General features: G+C 37.1%; 1 protein-coding gene across 2 annotated transcripts; it reads left to right on the forward strand.

Moving 5' to 3' along the window:
* The first annotated feature begins 3533 nt into the window (after positions 1 to 3533).
* LOC131161974 (THO complex subunit 5A) lies at positions 3534 to 23043 on the forward strand. 2 transcript variants are annotated; one of them, XM_058118053.1, is made up of 8 exons: positions 3534 to 3850; positions 6889 to 7179; positions 18833 to 19169; positions 19887 to 20254; positions 20353 to 20612; positions 20895 to 21492; positions 21571 to 21705; positions 22095 to 23043. In XM_058118053.1, the coding sequence occupies exons 1-8, from the start codon at positions 3635 to 3637 to the stop codon at positions 22359 to 22361; spliced, it is 2472 nt and encodes an 823-aa protein (XP_057974036.1). In that variant the 5' UTR covers positions 3534 to 3634; the 3' UTR covers positions 22362 to 23043. The 2 variants fall into 2 exon arrangements, with proteins under 2 accessions (XP_057974036.1, XP_057974037.1); XM_058118054.1 differs by having other exon boundaries at positions 19887 to 20224.
* The last annotated feature ends 250 nt before the right edge of the window (positions 23044 to 23293 follow it).

Below are 23293 nucleotides of genomic sequence, written 5' to 3' on the forward strand. Positions count from 1 at the left end.
TAGTAACAACTTCATTTACAATGCATTTGTGCTATAAATACTACGAATTCTAATTCGCAATACTTACTAGTCGCTACATGTGACAACTTACGTTTTATTTTGTATAGATGGAGGGATGATTTGAGGGGGCCATTGGTTGTGCAACACACATTGCCCTGGTATAGAATCGAGTTGAACATGCACTGCCCGTATGAGGTATAGTTCGGTTAAAGTGTAGCACATCATAGTTTTTTTTTCTATAAGCTATGTATAGTTCACTTATATATTACTTCTTTATCAGTAGTTCATTTGGACGCCCTACACGAATGACATCATTGATGACCTACCCACCGATTATGCAGTCGAGAGTGACTTGTGGGTAGCCCGAGTGTCACTCATATGCTTTAATATTATCAAGTGGTATCTCCCTGACCAAGTTATGCGGCAGTTTGGCTATCGACAAGGCATTCCTGACCGCTTTTTGACTTCTGAGGTAGATGTACATGGGCAAGACCTACATGACAGCAATCGAGGGTTCACGAACTGGGCCACCGAGCCCGACATGCATGTGACTATGTGGGAGCATCAACGACATTATATTCGAAGGGGGGATCTAATGCGTTTGGATGACCCATACTTTACCTGGTATAGGTCCATCACATGACGCTTCGTCGACATGATCGCTGTTATATATATGAGCCTCGTAAAAAGACTTTAACCCACACTTGGATTTTTTAATTTGTATGTTACAATGTCAAATGACTAACAATTTTTTTCGTATACTGTAGGCTGACACACTACGCGAGGTTGATATACTCTCTCCAGATCCCACTGTTTAGAGTTTATTAAGAGCTGGATTGGACCTTGTCCATGAGGACGACTGATAGATCCATATACCTTGACAGGCCCCGCCTACACGAGGAGGTTGACCAACTCCAGTATGAGGAGGTCGAGCAGCTTCCTCTAGTCGTCTATTGAGTCCGGCCTTCTCGCAGCCCATTGTAGAGGTGGAGTACGTGTTCAGCCCGTCCACACCGTATGCGCCTTCGACAGGGGCCGATATTGTGGGTTCGTCTAGTAGACAGATAGACGCCTTATATGACACCATCTGACTTTGCTGCCACCCCATTGATGTCATACCTATTCGATGACATTCTCGATGTAGAGGAGGTGGATGCACCTGTTATTCACCTCGGTCTCTTCCAGAGCCTTCATATGCGTTATCTCCCCATCCGCTTTGCATGGATGTAGATGATGCAGTACCTATTAGCGGAAATGCTAGATATACAACACGTCGATGGGACTAGACAACAGACGCAGATGAGCAGTTAGGAGAGGGCAGACGCAGACGACAGCCACCTCGAAATTGGAGATGACCTCTATATGGCACGAAGTAGTAGGATCGATTATTTTTATTTCATTTGTATAACATCTATTTTTTTTTTCATTTGTATAGCCTTGTTGCATTATTTATGTATAATTAGGAATATTTATTCATTTTCCACCGCATGTATATGTGAATGAAAGTTGTGTATGACAGGTGTGAATGAAAGTTGTAAATGAATGTTGTGACCATTCCCACCTTCCCGATTAAAATTATTTTCTTTTAATAGTTGCATGGATTTGAACAGGTGCTCTTATGTGTTGTTTCATACGGACTTGTACATGAAACTTTTGAATGAAATTTGTGAACATACTAGTATCGATTGCCAAGGATAAATGTTTTCTTTGAACATGTGCATGAATGGATATGATCATTTTTAAAATGATACTTTGTTGAAATTTTTACATTAATTTGATACTTTGAATGTGTATGAAAGTTGTGAATGAAATTTGTGAACATACTGATATCGATTGTTTATGAAAAATGTTTTATTTGAACAGGTGCATGAATGAGATATGGTCATTTTTTAAAAGGAGACTGCGCCAAAAGTTTTATAATAATGATTCTTTATATAATTGGATGCCCACACCACGCTAAATGATATTATTCATATTATAGAATATGGGTTCAACAACAAATAAAAATTATAATTTAAGTTTTGTAACAACCATTGATAATAAAATTAAAATATTCTACAATTTTTTCTATTAATTATTATGAGTATACATTTATTCATAATTATTATCTCAAGATCACCTTTGGTCGTAAATAAAATGGATGTATTTTGAAATCGTCTCATGACTTTATTATTTAATTTTTGAAATTGTATGATAAATTTATAATTTAATTTTTGTACATTAATGATACATTAATTATATTTTAAGAATTAGTTAATTAGAACATGAGCTTGTAAGTTGTAAGGTGGATATGTATATCAAATTTTAAGCTCCAATACTTATTTGATATTATTCATATTATATAACATTAGTTCAACAAAAAATAAACAATTCAAAGTGCATTGCTGAATATGGGCAATGGGAGTCACTAGTCAACAAATTTATTAAAATAAATATTTTTTAATAAAGAGTGATAAAATTGTGATGACCTTATGAGAGGAGGGAATTTTGGGGGTTGGGAGGTCTAACATGGTCTACAAGGCTAGTGTAGTGACGTTAGGGTTCCAAAGTTCAGCCACTACAAAGTCAAAGAACCTCACTCTCGATCTCTTGACATATCCCTATTTTTTTAAAAATTTTGTTAATAGAATTAAAGGAAACATAAGTATAGTGTCTCGGTACAATAAGTGTCCTGAAGGTGTCCTTGCCGTATCGAAAGTGCCTCAGTCGTCTTCATAAATAAAAATAAATTAATACAATTTTTATACGTGTTCAATATATATCACGGTGTGTTGGGTATGTTTTAATATCTAATTCAACACCGATATTTTAGACTTCAAAAAGTGCCCTTAGAAGATACAACACTACAACTGTAAAAAAAAATCAAATATTTTGTCACCTGCACTTTTAAGATTGGTATCCCAGCAGCCCTTCTAATATTAAGTTCAGTATTGTCATAAAAGCTTGTCTATCAAGCTATCATATGTGGTAAATGACAGAAGACAAGAACCACAAATTTCATCAATTGAGATTATTTTTCAGTGTGGCAAGCAAATCTCGCAGCTTGGTCCAACGAGATTTGACTGGAAAATAAGCTGGTCCTAACGCGTGACAAATCTCGTTGCTTAGGCAAATCTTGTTAGACCAAGCAGCAAGATTACGTCAGCATCAAATTGAGAAATTTTTTCCCAAACATAATATTATTTTATATTTTATTATAAAATAATAATAAACCGAGAAAAAACTCGATAGGAGATCCTCTCTATAATTTCTTCTTGAAAATGTCATTTTTTTTTAATTCAAATTTACATCTAAAATAAAAAAATATTCAAACAGTAAGCAATAAATAATTTAATAAATTTAACATAAGCTTAAGTGGTAATGAGGTTCACCGGATGACTTTGGATAAAGGTAAAGTCTGGGATTCGAACCTTACCCGCTAAGGGCATAATTGTCGTAGTCGTGAGATTAGTCTGGCGTGCAAGCCGAGGAAACTCAAAAACAAATAAAAATTCAATAAATTTATAAATAGCTGCATATTTATTTTTATATTTTTAACGAGTTTTTTCCCATTAACCGGAAAACTCCTGCTTGTAAATCGCTCATAGGAAGGCCGGGAAGCAAACGCTCCGCAGTAACAGGGAGAAGCGGAAAAATGGAAGTGCAGATGGAGGCTGCAATGGTGGAAGATGCAGCAGCAGGCCCCCAAGGCAAGACAGAGAAGTCGGCGTACGAACAGCTGCAACATAGTAGGACTTCAATCGAGGATATTGTGGCCGAGATGCTCTCCATAAAGAAGGAGGGCAAACCTAAGTCCGAGCTGAGAGAGCTCGTCACTCAGATGTTCATTCATTTCGTTATTCTCCGGCAGGTCCTCTTCGCACATAACCGCTCTCTTTGTCTCTCCCTTTATGTTTTTATTTTTTTTATTTTTTTATTTTTTTGGTTCTCGGTTAAACTAGGGCTTTGTTTACTTTTGATTTCTTATAAATATATAGATTTAGACGCTATACTACCCCTTGTGAATTGTCTTGTATGGTTGAAATTAAATAATCCAACTAATTAAGCTGAGAAAATTGGATGCAAAAAATTTCCTGGTTTTGAAGGTAAGTAGTTGTAATTTGCGGGAATCTATCAGATTACAATTGAAATGAAATTGCACAACTAATTAAACTGAGCCAATTGGGTGTAAAAAAATTCCTGGCTTTGAACGTATGCGGTAGTAATTTACCAGAAACGTATCAGACTTGTACAATAATAGCGATGAATTTGTGAGCTGCAAATCATCTCTAATTTATTTGAGCATTAAATGAGTTTGTAGAGAGGCTCTGAAATGGGTCTTGTGGAAATACGGGGAACCAGAGTAGATATTGTGCTGCGGGAGACTTTCTGCTCAGGAAGTTAATCTTGGGATTATTGTATTTGAGGTCGTGTTAGTTTTGTTTTGATTTTTAATCACTTAATTAGTGATTGTTTTTTAAACAAATTCCTTATGATGAATCAGAAGGAAAATAGAGCAACATAATGTATTTCATGTCATCTTCTTGTTTTCTGGTATTGGATAAAAAATATGGCATTTATTCTTCCATGATCCATCTCTTTGTATCTTCCTTGTCAAATCTATCGGGATTAAAGGTCTAAAACTAGCATGGTAATTCCAGTAAAAAAAAAAATATCCTCAACATTGGATGCTAGAATATTGACAATGTTTTTGCGCAATGTTTGATACCATGGAGTTCAAGTCTTGGATTTATAACCGTTTGGAATTTGGCAAAAAACAATGCAGCTCAAATAATGTGAGAGTGAGGAGTGAGAAAATTAATTTATGGTCAACTTTTATTGTCTCTAGCTATTTTGTTTAAGGAATGGGTTTATTCCATTCAAATTTCTTTAAGGAATTGTTTGGAACTACTTATAGGAAAGTAATTTGTTTGGAAAAGTGCTTATTGAAAAATTACTCATTTAAAAATAGTATGAGATTACTTATTTTAAGTACTTTTTTAGATAATTTATTTTTTCCAATAAATATTTTTTAGAAGATACTTATTTTCTTAAAAAAATAATTGGAAAAGTATTTTTTGAAATAAGTACTCATTCAAGTGTAAACCAAACATAACACTACTGTTGACATAAGTAAAAGTACTTTTCTGAAGAAGTATTTATTTTTTAGGATGTTCCAAACATGGGCCAAATGCTTTTGTTTAAATATCTCTCCAGCCTTGGTCTAAAAAGCTCTCGCACTTCTTTTGGGCTTTTAGTGATCAAATTTTGAGATAGTAGAGCAAGTCAGCAAGATAGAGACAATACTCAGTTGATGGCGAAAAAGTTTGGCAGTAGAAGGGGTAGGGATAGACATAGGAGAACCTGAAATATGATAATAAGGATTTAACACACCTTCATTTGTCAGAGTATGTTGCTCAACATTGTGTAAATTGATGAAAATGGATTCATTTTAGCTGATCCCACCAATAAGTACTCATTCAAGTGTAAACCAAACATAACACTACTGTTGACATAAGTAAAAGTACTTTTCTAAAGAAGTATTTATTTTTTAGGATGTTCCAAACATGGGTCAAATGCTTTTGTGTAAATATCTCCCCAGCCTTGGTCTAAAAAGCTCTCGCACTTCTGTTGGGCTTTTAGTGATCAAATTTTGAGATAGTAGAGCAAGTCAGCAAGATAGAGACAATACTCAGTTGATGGCAAAAAAGTTTGGCAGTAGAAGGGGTAGGGATAGACATAGGAGAACCTGAAATATGATAATAAGGATTTAATACACCTTCATTTGTCAGAGTATGTTGCTCAACATTGTGTAAATTGATGAAAATGGATTCATTTTAGCTGATCCCACCTAGTGGGACACTAGGACTAAGACGTAAGTCTTGGTTATTGTAGTTGTGTATATGCATCCGTACAATTTCAAATCCAAGGCTTGAACTCTATTTCCCAAAACTCACCATTAGTTTTTGAAAATAGTGAAGTACGAATCATGTGCAAGCTTTGTCAGCTTCTGAGAAGTTTTTAATGTGCAAAACTATTTTTAAAAATTCTCCTTTCCAAAGCATGCTGCTGTTACAAATAGGCAAATGCTCCTTCCATTGTGATAACAATGGTATGGTATTCTAGGTATAATGATAGATGTCTGGGACCAGGTCATTTTTATTTATTATTCTTTCTGATTTTGTGCTGAGATTGTAATTTTTATAATAAATGACTTGGTACAGATGAATTGTTTTGGTGAATGTGTCCTAGTCTCTTTTTTTTTTAATAGTTTTGCTCATTTTTATCTTTTGTTTCTGCAAAGAAAGAAACCCAATATCAAAATTGAGGAAGGCATGTAAAATTTGTTAGTGCAAGCTGCGTTAATAGATTCCTTTCCAAGCATACCAATGGCATATAGGTATCCACTAATTGCAGTCATGCAATAGTACCTGAACAGACATGTCTCTGGATATTGTTCTTCAAAGAGATGCCTTATTTCTTAGGCTCTGCTTGTGCCACTTTTTCTTCATTTTTTATTTTTATTCCACAATGCCTCTCACTTTTAAAATATTGTTTTTATCATTTTCATTTTTGAATGGACATATCCATGGAATTGGATCTTCTAAGAGGTGCCTTTTTGCTGCTAGTTGCACTTGCACCTGTCTTTTATTTCTCCTGTTGTTCTAATTCACATCTCTAAACTCTCAATTTTTTTTAATATAAAATTTAAAGCCGCGCTTTTTGTTTCTAACAATTGTGTTTAATAGGCACCTCTACATGATTTGATGTTTCTAAGCCTTCATTAAATTGACCTTTTTACACTGATATTATAAATTGATCTGTTTGAATATTTCAGAATATGAACCTCGACTCTTAATCTAGTTTTGCTCAGTTTGATTCATATGGCTTAATATTGTGCTCATGCAGACAAATCGATCTATCTTGCTCGAAGAAGACCATGTAAAAGCAGAAACAGAACGCGCAAAGGCACCAGTGGACTTTACAACCCTGCAGCTTCACAATTTGATGTATGAGAAAAATCACTATGTGAAAGCAATAAAGGCTTGCAAAGATTTCAAGTCAAAGTATCCTGACATTGAACTTGTGCCCGAGGAGGAATATTTCAGAGATGCCCCTGAAGAGATTAAAGGTACCAATCTGTCCAGTGATAGTGCACATGATCTGATGCTTAAGAGGCTCAACTATGAGTTGTTTCAGGTAACCAGTGTTCCTTATTCTAAGAATGAAATCAACACTAATTTGAAATTTTTTCTTGTTGAGTTATTGATGATATTTTAATGGCTGCCCCTAACTTAACTTGCTGTCATTTTTTGTTTTCATAAATAATAAAGAAGGTTAGACCTAATTCCATCCTACTTCTGGTGCCTCTGTCCATATTGTCATGCACATGGACTAGGATAATTATTAATGATGGAAAAGGTGCAGCATAATTTAGGGCTAAATAACTTAGAAGTAATATTTATTTATATATATTCATGTATTTGAAACATGTTTGTTATTTGTTTTAGTCAAGGCTTTCCAGAAGTAGGCATCAATCCTTATGATCAAGACTTGCTGATCTCTCTCATTTTGTGTGATTCATTCCATTCATCACTCCATATTGTGATGAAGTGGTAAAAATCCCTATGTTCCTATCATCATTTGTTTATTGAAATTAAGATGTGTATTATTGTTCTGTTTTTCATCCCAGGCAATGGATAAGGTGTTACAAAAATAACGGATAATTATTGATGGTGCCTTTGGTAACTTCTAGAAGTTGATTTGGACTCTGTTCTTTCCTGCTTTTCTATGAAATCCATATTTGAGGTTTGAAAATTGTAGATAATATGTGTAAGTAGCAACATCACATTTTTTACTCCCAAAGATGTTCACCTAATTACTACCATGAGGTATCAGTTACTTTGTCCGAGGGCTACAAGGAAGAATGAAAATTATCTACTTAATTTATGTAAAAGAGAAAAGGGAAGCCCTGTTTCATCATTGATTGTCACCTTGTTCTTGTGATGGAGGAGAGAGGCTAACTTGATGTGTCATTTTATAATGTTTTGCATGTGATAATTTCCCAGTTATCTATTGCTAAAGGTTTTAGATAATATGCTACTACACAGTGCATGTTGTCTTCCTATCCTTTTCTCAAAACCTTAGGGGGAGAAAATATTTTGAAGATGGTGACCTGTATTCGTGTTTGTATATTTCTTTTCCGAATGCAAAATAAAGGTGCATTCTTATGTTGCTATCCAAAATACTTGCTTTGGAGCAAGTTGCAACAGTTGGAGACAAGTTTTTTTTTTCCCTGACTAGGGGAGATGATTATGAGACTAAATTTGATAAACTCTCGAGGTTTGCTCTTGCTTTGGTTGCTGATATTGAGAGCAAGGCTACAAGAATCAAGGACAACTTGAATACCCGTAACCATGGGAGTTTTATATTGTTGCTTTTGAATTGTTATGACGAGGTTGCTACTTACAAGTAAGGTTGAATTCATGGACTCAATGTGGGGGTAGATACATGATCTTAAAAAGGAAATTTGAAGAAGAGTGGCAAAGATTTAGATGTTCAAACTAGACAGATTTTTGGGAATCTAAGATCTCTAAAGGACCCACAAAATGAGATCCAAGTTTCCCAATCAGGTGTAATGTGCTGAAATTCCTTCACAGCCTTTGCATCCAAATTCCCTGCATAGAATCCAAAAGTTTTGCTAAATTACCTTTACAGTCTACATCCATTTCTAGCTTGGGAAGTATAAATAACCCAAGAAGAGTGTGGTACTAACAAAAAAAAAATAAATTTTGGCTCTCCAGGAACATTAAAATCTTCCCTTTTCCCACAACAATCAACTGTAGCAAATGAAAAGCTAAGCTGTCCATTCCCAAAATCACATAAAAGTCAATACACATCCATTACAGGCAGATTTACAAGCAATTCTTTGCCATCAATTTTCAAAGCACACCACTTTCAAATTCTTGTGGCAACAACTCCACTCCCAAATGGGGTGTCTACACAACTCACACTCCAGAGGCATATTAAGTAAAACGTATCTGCCCAAAAAAAAAAAAAGCAAATGAATGCATACCTCGAGGATCAAATAAAACATATGCATAAGCAGAAGCAACAATTAAAAATTTAAAATACAGAACAGCACTGCGTTAGATGCCTGCTTGTTCTCTTGAATCAAAGTATACACACACCCTTGACTGTCTCCCCCTTTTAGCTATACTGTGGTATCTAATCACAAGAAGTTGTGTATGAAATCTGGGGTTTCTGCTCTGTCTGTGATTCCTGAGCCTTAGTGGTCTAGGACTTCTGCATCGACTTTGATTCTTGTGCCATGAGAGGGCAGTGAACAATTCAATGTCTGGAGTCACTGCGCCTGTAACAAGCGTCAATAACTCTCCAAAATTCTTAGTCCAATGTAAGCCCAGAGCGTGCAGAATAATTGGCATGACCATGCCGAGGAGCTTTAGCATGTTGTTTCCCTTGATGCACTTTTTTATCTCGAAAGCTAGATAAAGATTGTGATTCTATGGGGGGCAAAAGAATAGTGGGAAATGCCTTGAAGCTTGAAATCAAGTAGACTTCTCACACCTCTGTCCATTGGCAACATTTGAATATCTGATCCTCTTCTTCAATTTCCTTCTGAACATTCTATATCCTCCTCCATACTTAATCTATAAATTTAGTCGTACTTACCACATCATCATAGCATTCAAGGGTAATGGTGCAAGATTCCCATGTGTGGGCATCCCTACTCATACATCAGCAACCAGAGTGGAAGCAAAGTTCAACAAGTTATCAAACTGAACCTCATGTGAGTCCTAGGAAGAAAATCCTTTTCAAATTTCAACTGCTGCAGGTTACTCCTATGGAAATATTTTGTGGGGAAAACTTAATGAAACCTCTCCACAGTGGAATTTTGGGTCAACTCCATGAATATACGTCTCAATCTTCCACTAGTTATTAGTGTCAAAGTATTGTGTGAATGGTCGAATGGTTTGACCTTGAGTTCTGTATATTATATATAGACTTTACAAGAATGCTATACATGGAAAGCAAATAAGTTCCAGCATGATTCTCACCCTATACATGTAAACTATAATCTGTCAAGCCCTATACATGTAAACTATAATCTGTCAAAAATATATGCTAACTGTACAGAATAATGAATAGAGAAATAAGTAAATAATTGTGGGCTGAAATAAGGAAAGAAATGTGGACAGCAAGGCTGAAAGAAGTGTGGACAGCAAGGCTTTTGCTGTTTGCTATTCCATTGACAGCCCCGTTCAAATTGATGCGGATTGATCAACGAGCATCAATTTGCTACTTAGGAAACAATGTTGATGATGAGGGAGAGCCTTAGTGAAGATATCAGCAATTTGTAATTCAGTGGAAATTTGTGGAAGAGTGATAACACGAGCTTCAAATGCTTCACGGATAGAGTGACCATTGACTTCAATATGCTTCGTGCGCTCATGATAGACAAGATCGGTCGTGATCAGGATAGCACTCATATTATCGGCATGTAGAGGTATTGGATCGGTCTCAGAAAAATCTAGCTCAGCAAGCAAACCTCGAAGCCAAATAATTTCAGAACAAGCAAGACACATCGCCCGGTATTTAGATTTCGTAGATGACTTAAAAACTCTGTCTTGCTTCTTACTCTTCCAAGAGATCAATGCATCACCTAAGAACACACACCAACCAGTGATTGAGCGACATGTATCTGCACAACCAGCCTAATCAGCATCACTATAAGCAGCAAGGTAAGTAGAATTGCCTGCAGGGAAGAATAAATCAGGGGCAAAAGTGCCCTGGACATAGCGTATGATCCTACAGACAGCAGCCAAATGAAGATGACGAGGAGTCTGAAGAAAATGGTTGACTTGTTGTACAACAAAAGAAATGTCCGGTCTAGTAATGGTGAGATAAACAAGGCTACCCACCAACTTTCGGTATAAATTGGGATTAGCAAGTAAGTCACCCTCCTCTTTGCGAAGCTTGACATTTAATTCCATGGGAGTATCAATGAAAGTGCCCTCTTGGAGGCCAGTTGTAGCCACCAAGTCACTAGCATACTTATGTTGATCGAGTGAAATACCAGAGGGACTACGATACACCTCAAGACCAAGAAAATATGTGAGACACCCTAGATTTTTCATAAAGGACTCTGAGAGATGACTCTTGAGTTGAGCAAGTAAAGCAGAATCGGAACCAGTGATCACAATATCATCAACATAAACTAAAAGAACAACAATACCCATTTCTGATTTCCGAAGAAACAATGAAGTGTCATACTTGCTCTTCTTGAATGAAAATTGTAATAAAGTCATGCGGAATTTATCAAACCAAGCCCTCAGAGCTTGTTTGAGACCATAAAGAGAGCGACGAAGCTTACACACATGTGAAGTCAGAGAGGGAAACAAGCCCGGGGGTGGCTTCATATAAATACACTCTTTAAGATCCTTGTGAAGAAAAGCATTTTTGACATCAATTTGATGTAGTGACCAATCACTGGAATCAGTAATAGCCAAAATCGTACGAATAGTAGTTATGTTAGCCACAAGAGCAAAGGTTTCTTCATAATTGACACCATATTCCTGATCTGATTCCCAAGTGCAACAAGGCGAGCTTTGTAACAATCCAAACTTCCATCAGATCGAACCTTGACTTAGTAAACCCATTTGCACCCAGAGGAACAATGGTGGGAGGACAAGGCTCACTATCCCAGGTGTGATTTGCCTCTAGAGCGGCAATTTCGTCTTACATAGCTTGTCGCCAACAATCATGCTTGGTAGTGTGTGAGTAGGATGTGGGAATATCTAAATTGGACAATGCAGCAGCAAGAGCTAAAACAGAATTGCCAGAACTGGAAGAGGGAAACTCATACCTATCTGGGGGTATAGACAGTCGAGGAGAGCGACTTACTAAAGGCTCTAGAGGTGCTGCAACCGATTGAATCTGGAGTGTGGTAGGATTACATATCGGATGAGCAACCGAAAGACACTGTGGGTGGGAGCATCGCGTATACACAATTTCTGTTTTAAAACGAGAACTGACTTGATGGCGATCCAAGAACTGCTCCTCAAAGGAGGGGAGAATCATAGTAGAAGAGGAGGGCACAAGAAAGAAATGTTGATTTTCAAAGAAAATAACATTCCTAGAAATGCGTGTACGAATAGGATCATAGCAAACAAATCCCTTTTGACACACATTATGTCGCAAGAATGCACATCGAACAGATTGGGCAGATAATTTATGTCGCTCATGATGAGGTAAATGAACAAAACATACACAACCAAAGGTACGGAGGTTATCATAACTAGGTTACTAGGCAAATAAGCGAAAACAGGGAGACTCCATGAGTAGGACTTGGGAAGGTAAACGATTAATCAAGTAGCAGTTTTCAGAGCCTCAACCCAGAACTTGGAAGGAACAGAGGATTTCAGCAAGAGAGTACGTATCACATCTAGGAGATGACAATTTTTGCGTTCAGCTACTCCATTCTATTAGGTAGTAAGCAGGACATGAATGTTGATGAATAATACCTTAGAGGCCAAAAATGCCTGAAACTCAATAGACAAATATTCACTATTGGAATCTGTGCGTAATGTCTTAATAGAAGCAGAAAATTGATTGTCAATGTACGCTAAAAACTCAGTGAAAGTACGAAAAACCTTAGATTTATAGCGAAGAAAGTAGTCCCAAGTAAATCTGCTATGATTATCAATGAAAGTCACATAATATTTAAATTTTTTATGTGAACTAACCGGGGAAGGTCCCCAAACATCACTATGGATAAGATCAAAGCACTGAGAAGCTCTACCAGCATGCAAAGGGAAGGGAAGAGTTTTGTTTTTACCAAGTTTGCAAGAGGCACTCTCAAGGGATAAAGAAGAACGTTCTTTATTACCAAGTAAACCAGAGTTCAATACATGAGATAAGATCTAAGTATTGGGATGGCCTAAACGACGGTGCCACACCATACTAAGATTTGAAACATTATTACAAGAAAAAAACTTAATAGAAGAAATTGGAGAAAGTGCTGGAATAGGCAAAAGTAGTGGAAACAAGCACCCCACTTTAGGTCCCTTCGCGATCGGCTCCCCCGTTACCTAGTCGTGCACAACACAACCATCACCAGAAAAATTAACGGCACAATTGTTATCAACTAATTGACCAACAGAAATAAGATTCGTGGAAAGCTGAGAACAAGAAACACATCAGTGAACTTAGAAGAGGCATCTCCGACAGCAGCTATTGGCAAAGAACTGCCATTGGCAGTCTGAATAGCAGATTGATCAGCATAGGGCCGAACATGACACAGAGTAGTGGGATTATTCGTCATGTGATTAGAGGCACCCGAGTCCACATGTAGAATTGTTGCCTTGGAGCCCCATTGTTGATAATGCTGAAATTAGCATCTATTGCACCATTTTAGGTGTGCAGTAATTCGTTGCAGGAGGTGCATGAATGGAGGAGTTAGCTGAAGAAAAGCCAGGGGCTGCAAAAGAAACTGATCACGACGACTAGTCTCATGAAGACGTTAATAATGGAAAGAGAGGCAACAGGAACATCCATGGTAACCAAATCAGAATATTCGTTCGAAAGAGTTAGAAACCCGGAATAATAGTCTTGGATGGAACGATTGTCATGTTGAAGCATGGCAATCGCATGCTCTAACTAAAAACGACGGGCACCGTCATCTTGATGATATACTATTTTTAAGTAAGTCCACATGGATTGAATAGTGCGATAAGGCCGCAAGTTGGGGACAATATGTGGCTCAACTGAGCCAAGAAGCCAAGACGTAATCTGAGCATCAAGCGTAGCCCATGAAGGACAAGCCATTGAATCCTTGGATTTATCAGGATTGGGTGCACAATCTGTGCCATCAATATGATCCCAAAGATCTTTTCCCTTAAGGAAAAGTTCAAATTGAAAAGCCCACGTAGAATAATTGTTGCCCGTAAACTTGGCACACACAGGTGCGGAGTCCATGCTAAATAAATGAGAAAATTGAGAAGCCCCAAAAAAACAAACTGTGTCGAAAGAAAAATACTACCAAAAAATTGAGAAGCCCAAAAATAAATCAACGCAGGTACAAAGAAAACCAAGATCAACCTGCCTCCACTAAAAATAAATCGTGAACCAAGAAACCTGCTTTGCCGAGAATCACAAGGATAGAGAAGCACCAGAAACAGCAACAGAAAGCTGTTCCGATTGACCTACCTGCACTAAAAATAAATCGCGAACCAAGAACCTGCTGTGCCGAGAATCATAAGGACAGAGAAGCATCGGAACAGCAGTAGAAAGCTGTTCTGACAGCCACTCAGTCACAGAAATACCAAAAAATTTCAGAAGAGAATAGACCCACGACAGCCACAGAAGCGAGAGACACCTCCAAAACCGAGAAGACAAAAAAAATTCGAGGGAAAAAAAATTAGCATTCGGTTGGCTTTGATACCATGTCAAAGTATTGTGTGAATGGCCGAATGGTTTGGCCTTGAGTTCTGTATATTATATATAGACTTTACAAGAATGCTATACATGGGAAGCAAATAAGTTCTAGCATGATTCTAGGCCTATACATGTAAACTGTAATCGGTCAATCCCTATACATGTAAACTATAATCTGTCAAAAATATATGCTAACTGTACAAAATAATGAATAGAGAAATAAGGAAATAATTGTGGGCTGAAATAAGGAAAGAAGTGTGGACTGCAAGGCTTTTGCTGTTTGTTGTTCCGTTGACAATTAGATCTACCTATGACATATAAATTGCAAACCATGACCTTCTTTATATATGAGCAGTGCACAGCTTCAAAGGATTTCTCTATCTCCTTAACCACAAGTCATCCTCATCTAATCAGTAGGGCCCTTAAGAGTAGGCTTCTTCTTGAACTTAGCTATGGTCTTACCATGCGTAGCTTGGTCGTCACCTTGTATTGGAGTTGGTGGCTGTCTGCTGCTTCCATTGATTTCTAACCAACCCAACGGCCTTTAAAGTCGGATCAATTGTCCTGTCCTGATTGCAGATGACATTGCTTTGAGGTACAACTGGTGGCAGGGTAGAGGGTTGGGAGCCCTTTCCCTTTGCCCATGATTTTGCTGCCTAGAACCATCAGTGAAGGGATCTGCAACAAGGCACCATTTTGATTTGAATAACAATATAAAACACAATGGTCAAATATCAGAAAAATAAGATCAAATACTCATGGAGGAATGTAAAGGACATCTCTGAAATTTAATGTCTACTCCACTCTTTCTACAACAACAACAAAACCAAGTCTTAGTCCACTAAGTGGGGTCGGCTATATGAATCCTTTTCCGCCAATTTATGTGATCATGGACCATTTCTTTTGATAGATTCAAGGATACTAAATCCTTACTTACTATCTCCTCCCAAGTTATTTTAGGTCTAATCCTACCCCTTCTACTACCCCCCATAGTAACTAAGTCACTCTTCCTCACAGGTGCACTATAAGGCTTACGTTGCAAGTGTCCATACCATCTGAGTCGTCCCTCCCTTATCTTATCTTCTATAGGAGTTACACCTAACTTACCATGAATATGTTCATTTCTTAATTTATCTTTCAATGTTATACCACTCATCCATCTAAGCATTCTCATCTCAGCAACTTTTACTTTTTGGTTATTATGTTTCTTCGTCGCCCAACATTCCGATCCATATAGCATAGCTGGTCTTATAGATGTCCTATAAAACTTCCCTTTCAATTTTAAGGGTATTCTACGATCACATAGCACACTTGAAGCACTTCTCCATTTTAACCATCCTGCTTTAACTCTATGCATTACATCATCTTCAATTTTTCCTTCAGCTTGCATAACAGATCCAAGGTATCAAAATCTACAAGTGCTATTTATTTCTTTATCATCAAGTTTAACTTTGTCTTCAATATTCCTCCTATCATTACTAAAATTACATTTCATATATTCTGTTTTATTTCTACTTATCCTAAAGCCTTTAGATTCCAAAGCTTCTCTCCATAATTCTAACTCAGCCTCTACTCCATCCCTAGTTTCGTCAATTAATACAGTATTATCTACAAACAACACCATGGAACCTCCTTTTGAATACTCTTAGTCAATTGGTCCATCACTAAAGCAAAAAGATAAGGACTCAAAGCAAATCCTTGATGTATACCTATGGCAATTGGAAATTCTCTAGTTTCTCCATCTATAGTCCTTACACTAGTCATTACTCCATCGTACATATCCTTAATGACATCGGTATAACTACAACATACACCCTTTTTTTCTAAAACCCACCGTAGAACTTCCTTAGGTATCCTATCGTATGCTTTCTCAAGGTCAATAAATATCATATGCAAGTCCCTCTTCTTTCCCCTAAACTTTTCCATTAATCTTCTTAAAAGATATATAGCTTCTGTGGTAGATCTCCCAGGCATAAAACCAAATTGATTTTCTGAGATCTTCGTTTCTAACCTTAATCTCTGTTCAACTACCCTTTCCCATAGTTTCATCGTATGACTCATAAGTTTAATTCCACGATAGTTATTACAATTTTGGATATCTTTTTTATTTTTGTATATAGGTATTAAAGTGCTTTTCCTCCATTCATCTGGCATTTTCCTAGTTTTTACAATTGTATTAAATAAATTAGTTAACCATATAATTCTGTTATCACTCAAGCATTTCCAAACTTCAATTGGGATGTTATCTAGTCCTATAGCTTTCCCATTTTTCATCTTTTTAGTGCAAACTTAACTTTGTTAACTCTAATTTTGTGAATAAATCTTATATTTTTAGTCTTTTCCTCATTAGACAATTCTAAGTTTAAGCCTTCTATTTGGTTAAACAACTTACTAAAGTAACTTCGCCATCTTTCTTAAATATCTTCATCCTTAACCAAGACAATATCATCCTCACTTTTTACACATTTTACATTCCTAAGTCCTTGCTCTTCCTTTCTCTAGCTTTAGCAAGTTTAAATATATCTTTTTCCTCTTCTTTGTACCTAATCTATCATACAAACTATTAAATGAACTATATTTAGCTTCACTAACAGCCCTTTTTGCATCTTTTCTTGCCTCCTTATATTTTTCAAAGTTATCTTTGTTTCTACATGTTTGCCACGTTTTATACCAAATTCTTTTTGTCTTTATGATTTTTTGTACATCTTTATCCCACCACCAACTCTCTTTGCTATTCGAGAATCTTCCACTTGATTCACCTAAAATCTCTTTTGCTATCTTTTTAATAGAGTTAGCTAATCTATTCCAAAGAGTATTTGTATCTATCCCATCCTCTAAGGTCCAATCCCCATCTTTGATCATTTTATCTTTAAATTTTATTATATTTTCTCCTTTTAGGTCCCACCATCTAGTTCTCCTACACTGGTTTATTTTATCCTTTTTCTTCCATTTTTTAATACATATATCTAACACTAAGACTCTATGTTGTGTGGTAAGGCTTTCACGTGGAATAACTTTACAATCCTTGCATGATAAACGATTTACCCTCCTAGTTAAAAAAAAAATCTATTTGACTTCTATTTTGTCCACTTTTAAAGGTTATTAAATGTTCTTCTCTTTTCTTAAAGCAAGTATTCATTATACTAAAATAATATGACATAGCAAAGTCTAAGATCATCTCCCCAGACTCATTTTTGTCTCCATATCCATATCCTCTATGTATCCTCTCATAATTTTTATTATCTCTTCCAACGTGTCCATTCAGATCTCCTCCTATAAATATTTTCTCAGTCCTTGGTATGCCTTGTATAATACTATCCATATCTTCCCAAAATTGCCTCTTAAGATTTTCTACTAAGCCAACTTGAGGAGCGCACTAATGATATTTATTATCTCTTGTCTTAATACCATCTTGATTTTTATAATTCTATCCCTTACTCTAGTTACATCCATAACGCTATGTTTTAAGTTTTTGTTTATAATAATGCCTACTCCATTCTTATGTTTTTTTTTTCCAGTGTACCAAAGTTTAAATCCTGATTTATCGATTTCTTTAGCTTTCTCCCCCACCCACTTAGTTTCTTGAAGGCAAATTATATTAATTCTTCTTCTAATCATTGTATCCACAATTTCCATACTTTTACCCATAAGTGTCCCTATATTTCAAGTTGCTAATCTAATCCTAATTTCCTGAACTAATATCTTTACTTGCCCACGTCTAGAATGATGCTAGAACCCTCGCATATTTGACACCGTACCCGGGCACCGACATGGCGCGTCGCTTCAGGGCGACGACCTAGCCCACCCTCGCCGACTTTTCGCTACACCCGGATGGTTCAAGTGCAACGCGTCGCTCATAGGGGACGCCCCAACAAATATTTGGTAAGGACTCATATCATAGTGATCTGACAAATTTTACGCTGGCTGTGAGCTACCTAACGCAACCCTCCTCCTTAACCCGGGCTTGGGACCGGCTGTGTGTGAAAAAATTAGGACATTAAGTGCATCACAGGCGGAGTTTAATTCCACTCTTTCTTTCTATTAGAAAAGTTAAGGATCAAATGGGCCCCAAATCCTGTGCATCATGTAAACTTAAGCTTTAACACCTTCAAAAAATAAGCTAACTAATTTGATTCTAATACTTTTGTACTAACTTAAAAAAAATAAAAAACAAAAAAAAAACAAATTACCTCTAATATAGTTGGACAATGGGTTACTGTGGTTGTTGCCTTCAGTGGTCTCAGTGTGCAGTGCTGTCGTTTGTTTATCTTGCTTGCTGAAATTTAATATATTTCAGATTATTGTAATTGTTTGTGGGGTTCTTTCTTTCACTTCATTTGATGGAGTCTTTTTAGATTATTGCTGGGGATTGAGATTGAATTATTCTTTCTGTCAGCGCAAAGAACTATGCAAGCTTCGCGAGAAACTAGAACAACACAAGAAAAGTTTGTTGGAGACCATTGCAAATCGAAAGAAGTTTCTGTCGAGTCTCCCCTCACACCTCAAGGCTCTTAAGAAGGCATCCTTACCAGTGCAGCACCAATTAGGTGTCTTGCATACAAAGAAGCTAAAGCAGCAGCACTCAGCTGAGTTGCTTCCCCCTCCTCTCTATGTGATTTACTCACAGTTCTTGGCCCAAAAGGAAGCATTTGGTGAAAGTATTGATCTGGAGGTAGTAGGAAGTGTGAAGGATGCTCATGCTTTTGCCCGCCAGCTAGCACATAAGGACATGGGTAATTGAATATAACTTGTGCACTGCTTATAAATTATTACTTAATTTTTGATGAATTCTCTGGTTCTTAATTTTCCATATTCTGGTTTCTGCACTGATGATATAAATTGGAGGCAGGTTTGTCTGAAACTATGCTAGTATTTTGATATGCTTGTGTCTGTTTGTGTACCATTTATATCTTCACCTTTCATGTTGGAACATATCGTCCTTAACTAAACAATTTGGTTTGTTAATTGAATTGAATTCACTAAACCACCATTTTCCCCGCTCAAAAAACTAAAATAAAAGAAATAAAATAGAATGACCTTCAATTTTAAGGCTCACTGACCCAAGCTTATTTCATTCATCTGGCGACTAGACCGTTGACCTGAAGTAGTAGAGTTTTTTATAGATGTTTGAGAAGTAGTGGGGTTAGTTTTAGGTTGATCAGTTCTCAGTGCCTGAAGCAAACCCCATCAAATTTGTCTTGACTGGATGGGAGGGTCATGGTGGATTTTCCATCTTGTTGATGGAGTGTTTAACCCTGCTGTTTGACTAGATTTTCTATATGATAGCCCCATTTTGGTTCGTAAAATGAACATTGAGTTGTATGCTTCTGGTCTACAAAAATTGGCCCCAACACTGCCCTCCCCCCAAAACAATCGGCAGCCTCAGAAAAAAATAAATTTTTAAAGAAAATATGAGAAAGATGAAGAATACTAATGCAGATTGTTGACAGGCACTCCTTCCAATATAGAGAGTTCCAGATTGGAGGATGATGCACCTGATGAGGAGGATGATGGTCAAAGAAGGAGAAAGCGGCCAAAGAAGGTTCCGAGCAAGCAGGGTGTTGATCATGCTGGACTATATCAAGTTCATCCACTTAAAATCATACTCCATGTATATGATGATGAGGTTTCAGATCCTAAGTTGGCCAAACTTATCACACTGAAATTTGAATACGTATTGAAGATGAATGCTGTGTGTGTTGGTATTGAAGGTTCTCCTGAAGGACCTGAGAATAGCATCTTGTGCAACTTATTTCCCAACGACACTGGCCTTGAGTTTCCCCACCAGGTATCAGTATTCAGTCGAAGTGCAGTCATGGTGATTTCATGTTTCCACCACTCACGTTTTTTATCCTCTTTTATTTTTTATATTTCTTTGCCAATTTTTTTAATTATAATTTCTAAACAATGTTGCAGTCAGCTAAGCTATTTGTTGGTGACAAGCCTGCATTTGATGAGAGGAGAACTTCTCGACCTTATAAATGGGCTCAGCATTTGGCAGGAATTGACTTTTTGCCAGAGGTGTCACCATTGCTCACAGATTATGAAACTCTACACAGTGAAACATCTAAAAGCACTGCTGTAATTTCTGGACTTTCGAAATATCGCCAGCAGAATCGAGTGCATACAGTAGTGCAGAGAATTCGTTCTCGGAAAAAGGCTCAGATGGCTCTTGTGTGAGTCACTGCTCTGTATGTTGGAATCTTGGAGTGTTCCCAAATCTGAATATTAACTATTTTTCTCTCACTTGGCTGGAACAGCTATTTATATTTGTTCACAGTAATACATGGATGTTCTTAAGGTTGTCAAGGGATTTCAAAATGTGCCTTTATATTAATTTTAAGTTCGCACAAGAATCTTTATTTTTGGGAAATTTTCATTTTGGGCTCTCAAACAACTTGTGCTGTGCTAATGTGTGTTTTATGTTGAAAATTTTGAAATCTTTGGTTGGCTTACAGGGAACAACTTGATTCACTTATGAAGCTTAAATGGCCCTCTCTGACCTGTGAAAGTGTTCCATGGGCCTTGCACACCCCTTTGTGCAATTTGCATTGCTGGTCATCTGTGGGCCCCCAACCTAATGAGGTTTTATCTTTGCCTGTTGCTGAAACAGAGCAAATTCAGGATCCTTTGGACATTGATAATGGCCGGTTGGGTGCTTCAAAAGAAGAGGTGGAGAGTGCAAGGGAAGATGGGGAGCTTATATCTTTAGTTCCAGCTGCTGCTGCTGTTAATGATGTTAAGCTCCCTCCATCAAAAGGATCTGAGCTTGAACATTCCAGACACCTGGCCTTAATTTCAAAGATCATGATGCCTCCAGTCAGCAAGACTAAGTCACTCAGTTTCAGAAAATATGGTGAGGATTCTGATTTCATGCTGGATGTTGAGAGTGATCAGGATGAGCCTGTGCGGAGTGAGACAGAGATAGGAAATACAGCTGTTGGATGTTATGGGCTTGTTGAGAAGTCATGGGTGGATTATGGGGTCAGGGAGTTCTGCCTTGTTTTAACTAGAAGAATGGAAGCCAAGGAGAGAAATGTGATGTTAGAAGCCAAGGTAGCTGAAATTAGTTGTTTTGCTTTAGTCTTTGTTTATTAACTTCTTCATGGTTTGTTTCATTCTCTTTCACATCAGATCAGAATCAGCATGGAGTATCCTCTGAGGCCACCTCTTTTTGCATTGAAGCTTGCTGCTTTTTCTTCTGTAGAAAGCAATTCAGATGGCGATGATTCTAAGTGGTACAATGAACTTCGTGCCATGGAAGCAGAGGTAAGCAATTGAAGGCCTTCATTGTATACCGGCTTGTTGCAAGAAAATTTGTTCGGACACAGGAGATATGACATGCCGTTACTCTCCAGTTTATCAAACATAGTATCTCCCTCCAATTTGATGACAACGCTCAAAATTTCAAGCAGTATTTGGGAAATGAATTTGGATAAATCCATTTGTTCTTTGCAATTTTATGGAGTTTTCCTTCCAAGAAGAACTATTTTCAAGTTGTTTTGTTAATTGTTTGTTTAATATCCTGATAATTTAGTCTACACAGTAAAAATGATGCATTTGACAGTATACTTAAAATTGTTTTGTTTATGTTTGTCCATGTTGCATAGACGTTCTAAACATTTCTGTATTCACATTCTCCCTTTTGCATCTTGTAGGTCAACCTTCACATTTTAAAGATGCTTCCTGCTGATCAAGAGAAGTATATCTTAGCTCATCAAGTTTGTTGTCTCGCAATGCTGTTTGACTTCTACATGGATGATGCATCTTCACCCCCTGAAAATAGAAAGAGCACTTCCGTGGTTGATGTTGGTTTATGTAAGCCTGTTGGTGGTAGTCTTCTTGCTAGATCTTTTAGGGGAAGAGATCGCAGGAAGATGCTCTCCTGGAAGGACATAGAGTGCACTCCTGGCTATCCTTACTAAGTATTGGTTTTGTGGGTTGCAAAGGTGGTGAATTTAGTGCTGGCACTCCCTGGGAAAGTTTTAACTTAATTAGAAGGATTTTATTGGGTGCAAGATGATTGGGACACTGATGTGACGATGACTAACTGCCTGAATGCTTGGAACGCAATGCTACCGTTACGGCTCCGAATCTATGTATTACAGACATTGAGCTGAAGTTTTTAACAGTAGGACTTGTCACCTTGATATATTCAATTTGAGGATATGAAGTGTTCTACTCTCTCACTGCCGCTTGTTTTGGCCATGAATTTGAGGCCATCAAATGTTCCAAGCATGGAACTCGCATTGGATGCTCTTACCTGGTGTGATTAGTTCTTTTAGTGAAGATTTTAGGGTGCTTATCTTGAATGCCAAGGAACTGTTAAACTGTCTTGGGAAATCTCATAAAAACAGGAAGTTTGCTGCCCTTTTAGTAGGATCATGCATATCATCAAGTATGGTAAATGAATTCGAGCCAATGTTATGCATGTTGTAGGACTAATTACTCTTAGTGTGTACTGTAAAAATTTTGGGTATCCATTTCAAATTTTGGGCGATTCTATCAATCTATGCTTGCAAAGCTAGGTTAGAATTGTGATATGTTTCTATGCATACACGAACATTATTCTGAATTGCAAAACAATTACCAACAGTTGTAGCCTCATGGATCTAGTATTGTCTGTGCTTGCTTGATTAATACGAGTACTTTTTCTTTTGAAATTTGTTTTTCAAGTGTTCGGTTACTCTAGGAAAAAAAAAACTAGGTAAAAAACACCTTCACAAACTCCAGTTGCAATGTAACGGGGTGCATACAAAGCAAGTTTAAATGCCACAAAGAGAAGGCCCATTCATTTTTGCCACATAACTCATTGTTGTTTTTCATCATCATATTGGATGTTGAAATTATTTTTATA

This window comes from Malania oleifera, chromosome 8 (genome assembly GCF_029873635.1).
Source record: "Malania oleifera isolate guangnan ecotype guangnan chromosome 8, ASM2987363v1, whole genome shotgun sequence".
In the NCBI taxonomy this organism is placed as follows: Eukaryota; Viridiplantae; Streptophyta; class Magnoliopsida; order Santalales; family Ximeniaceae; genus Malania; species Malania oleifera.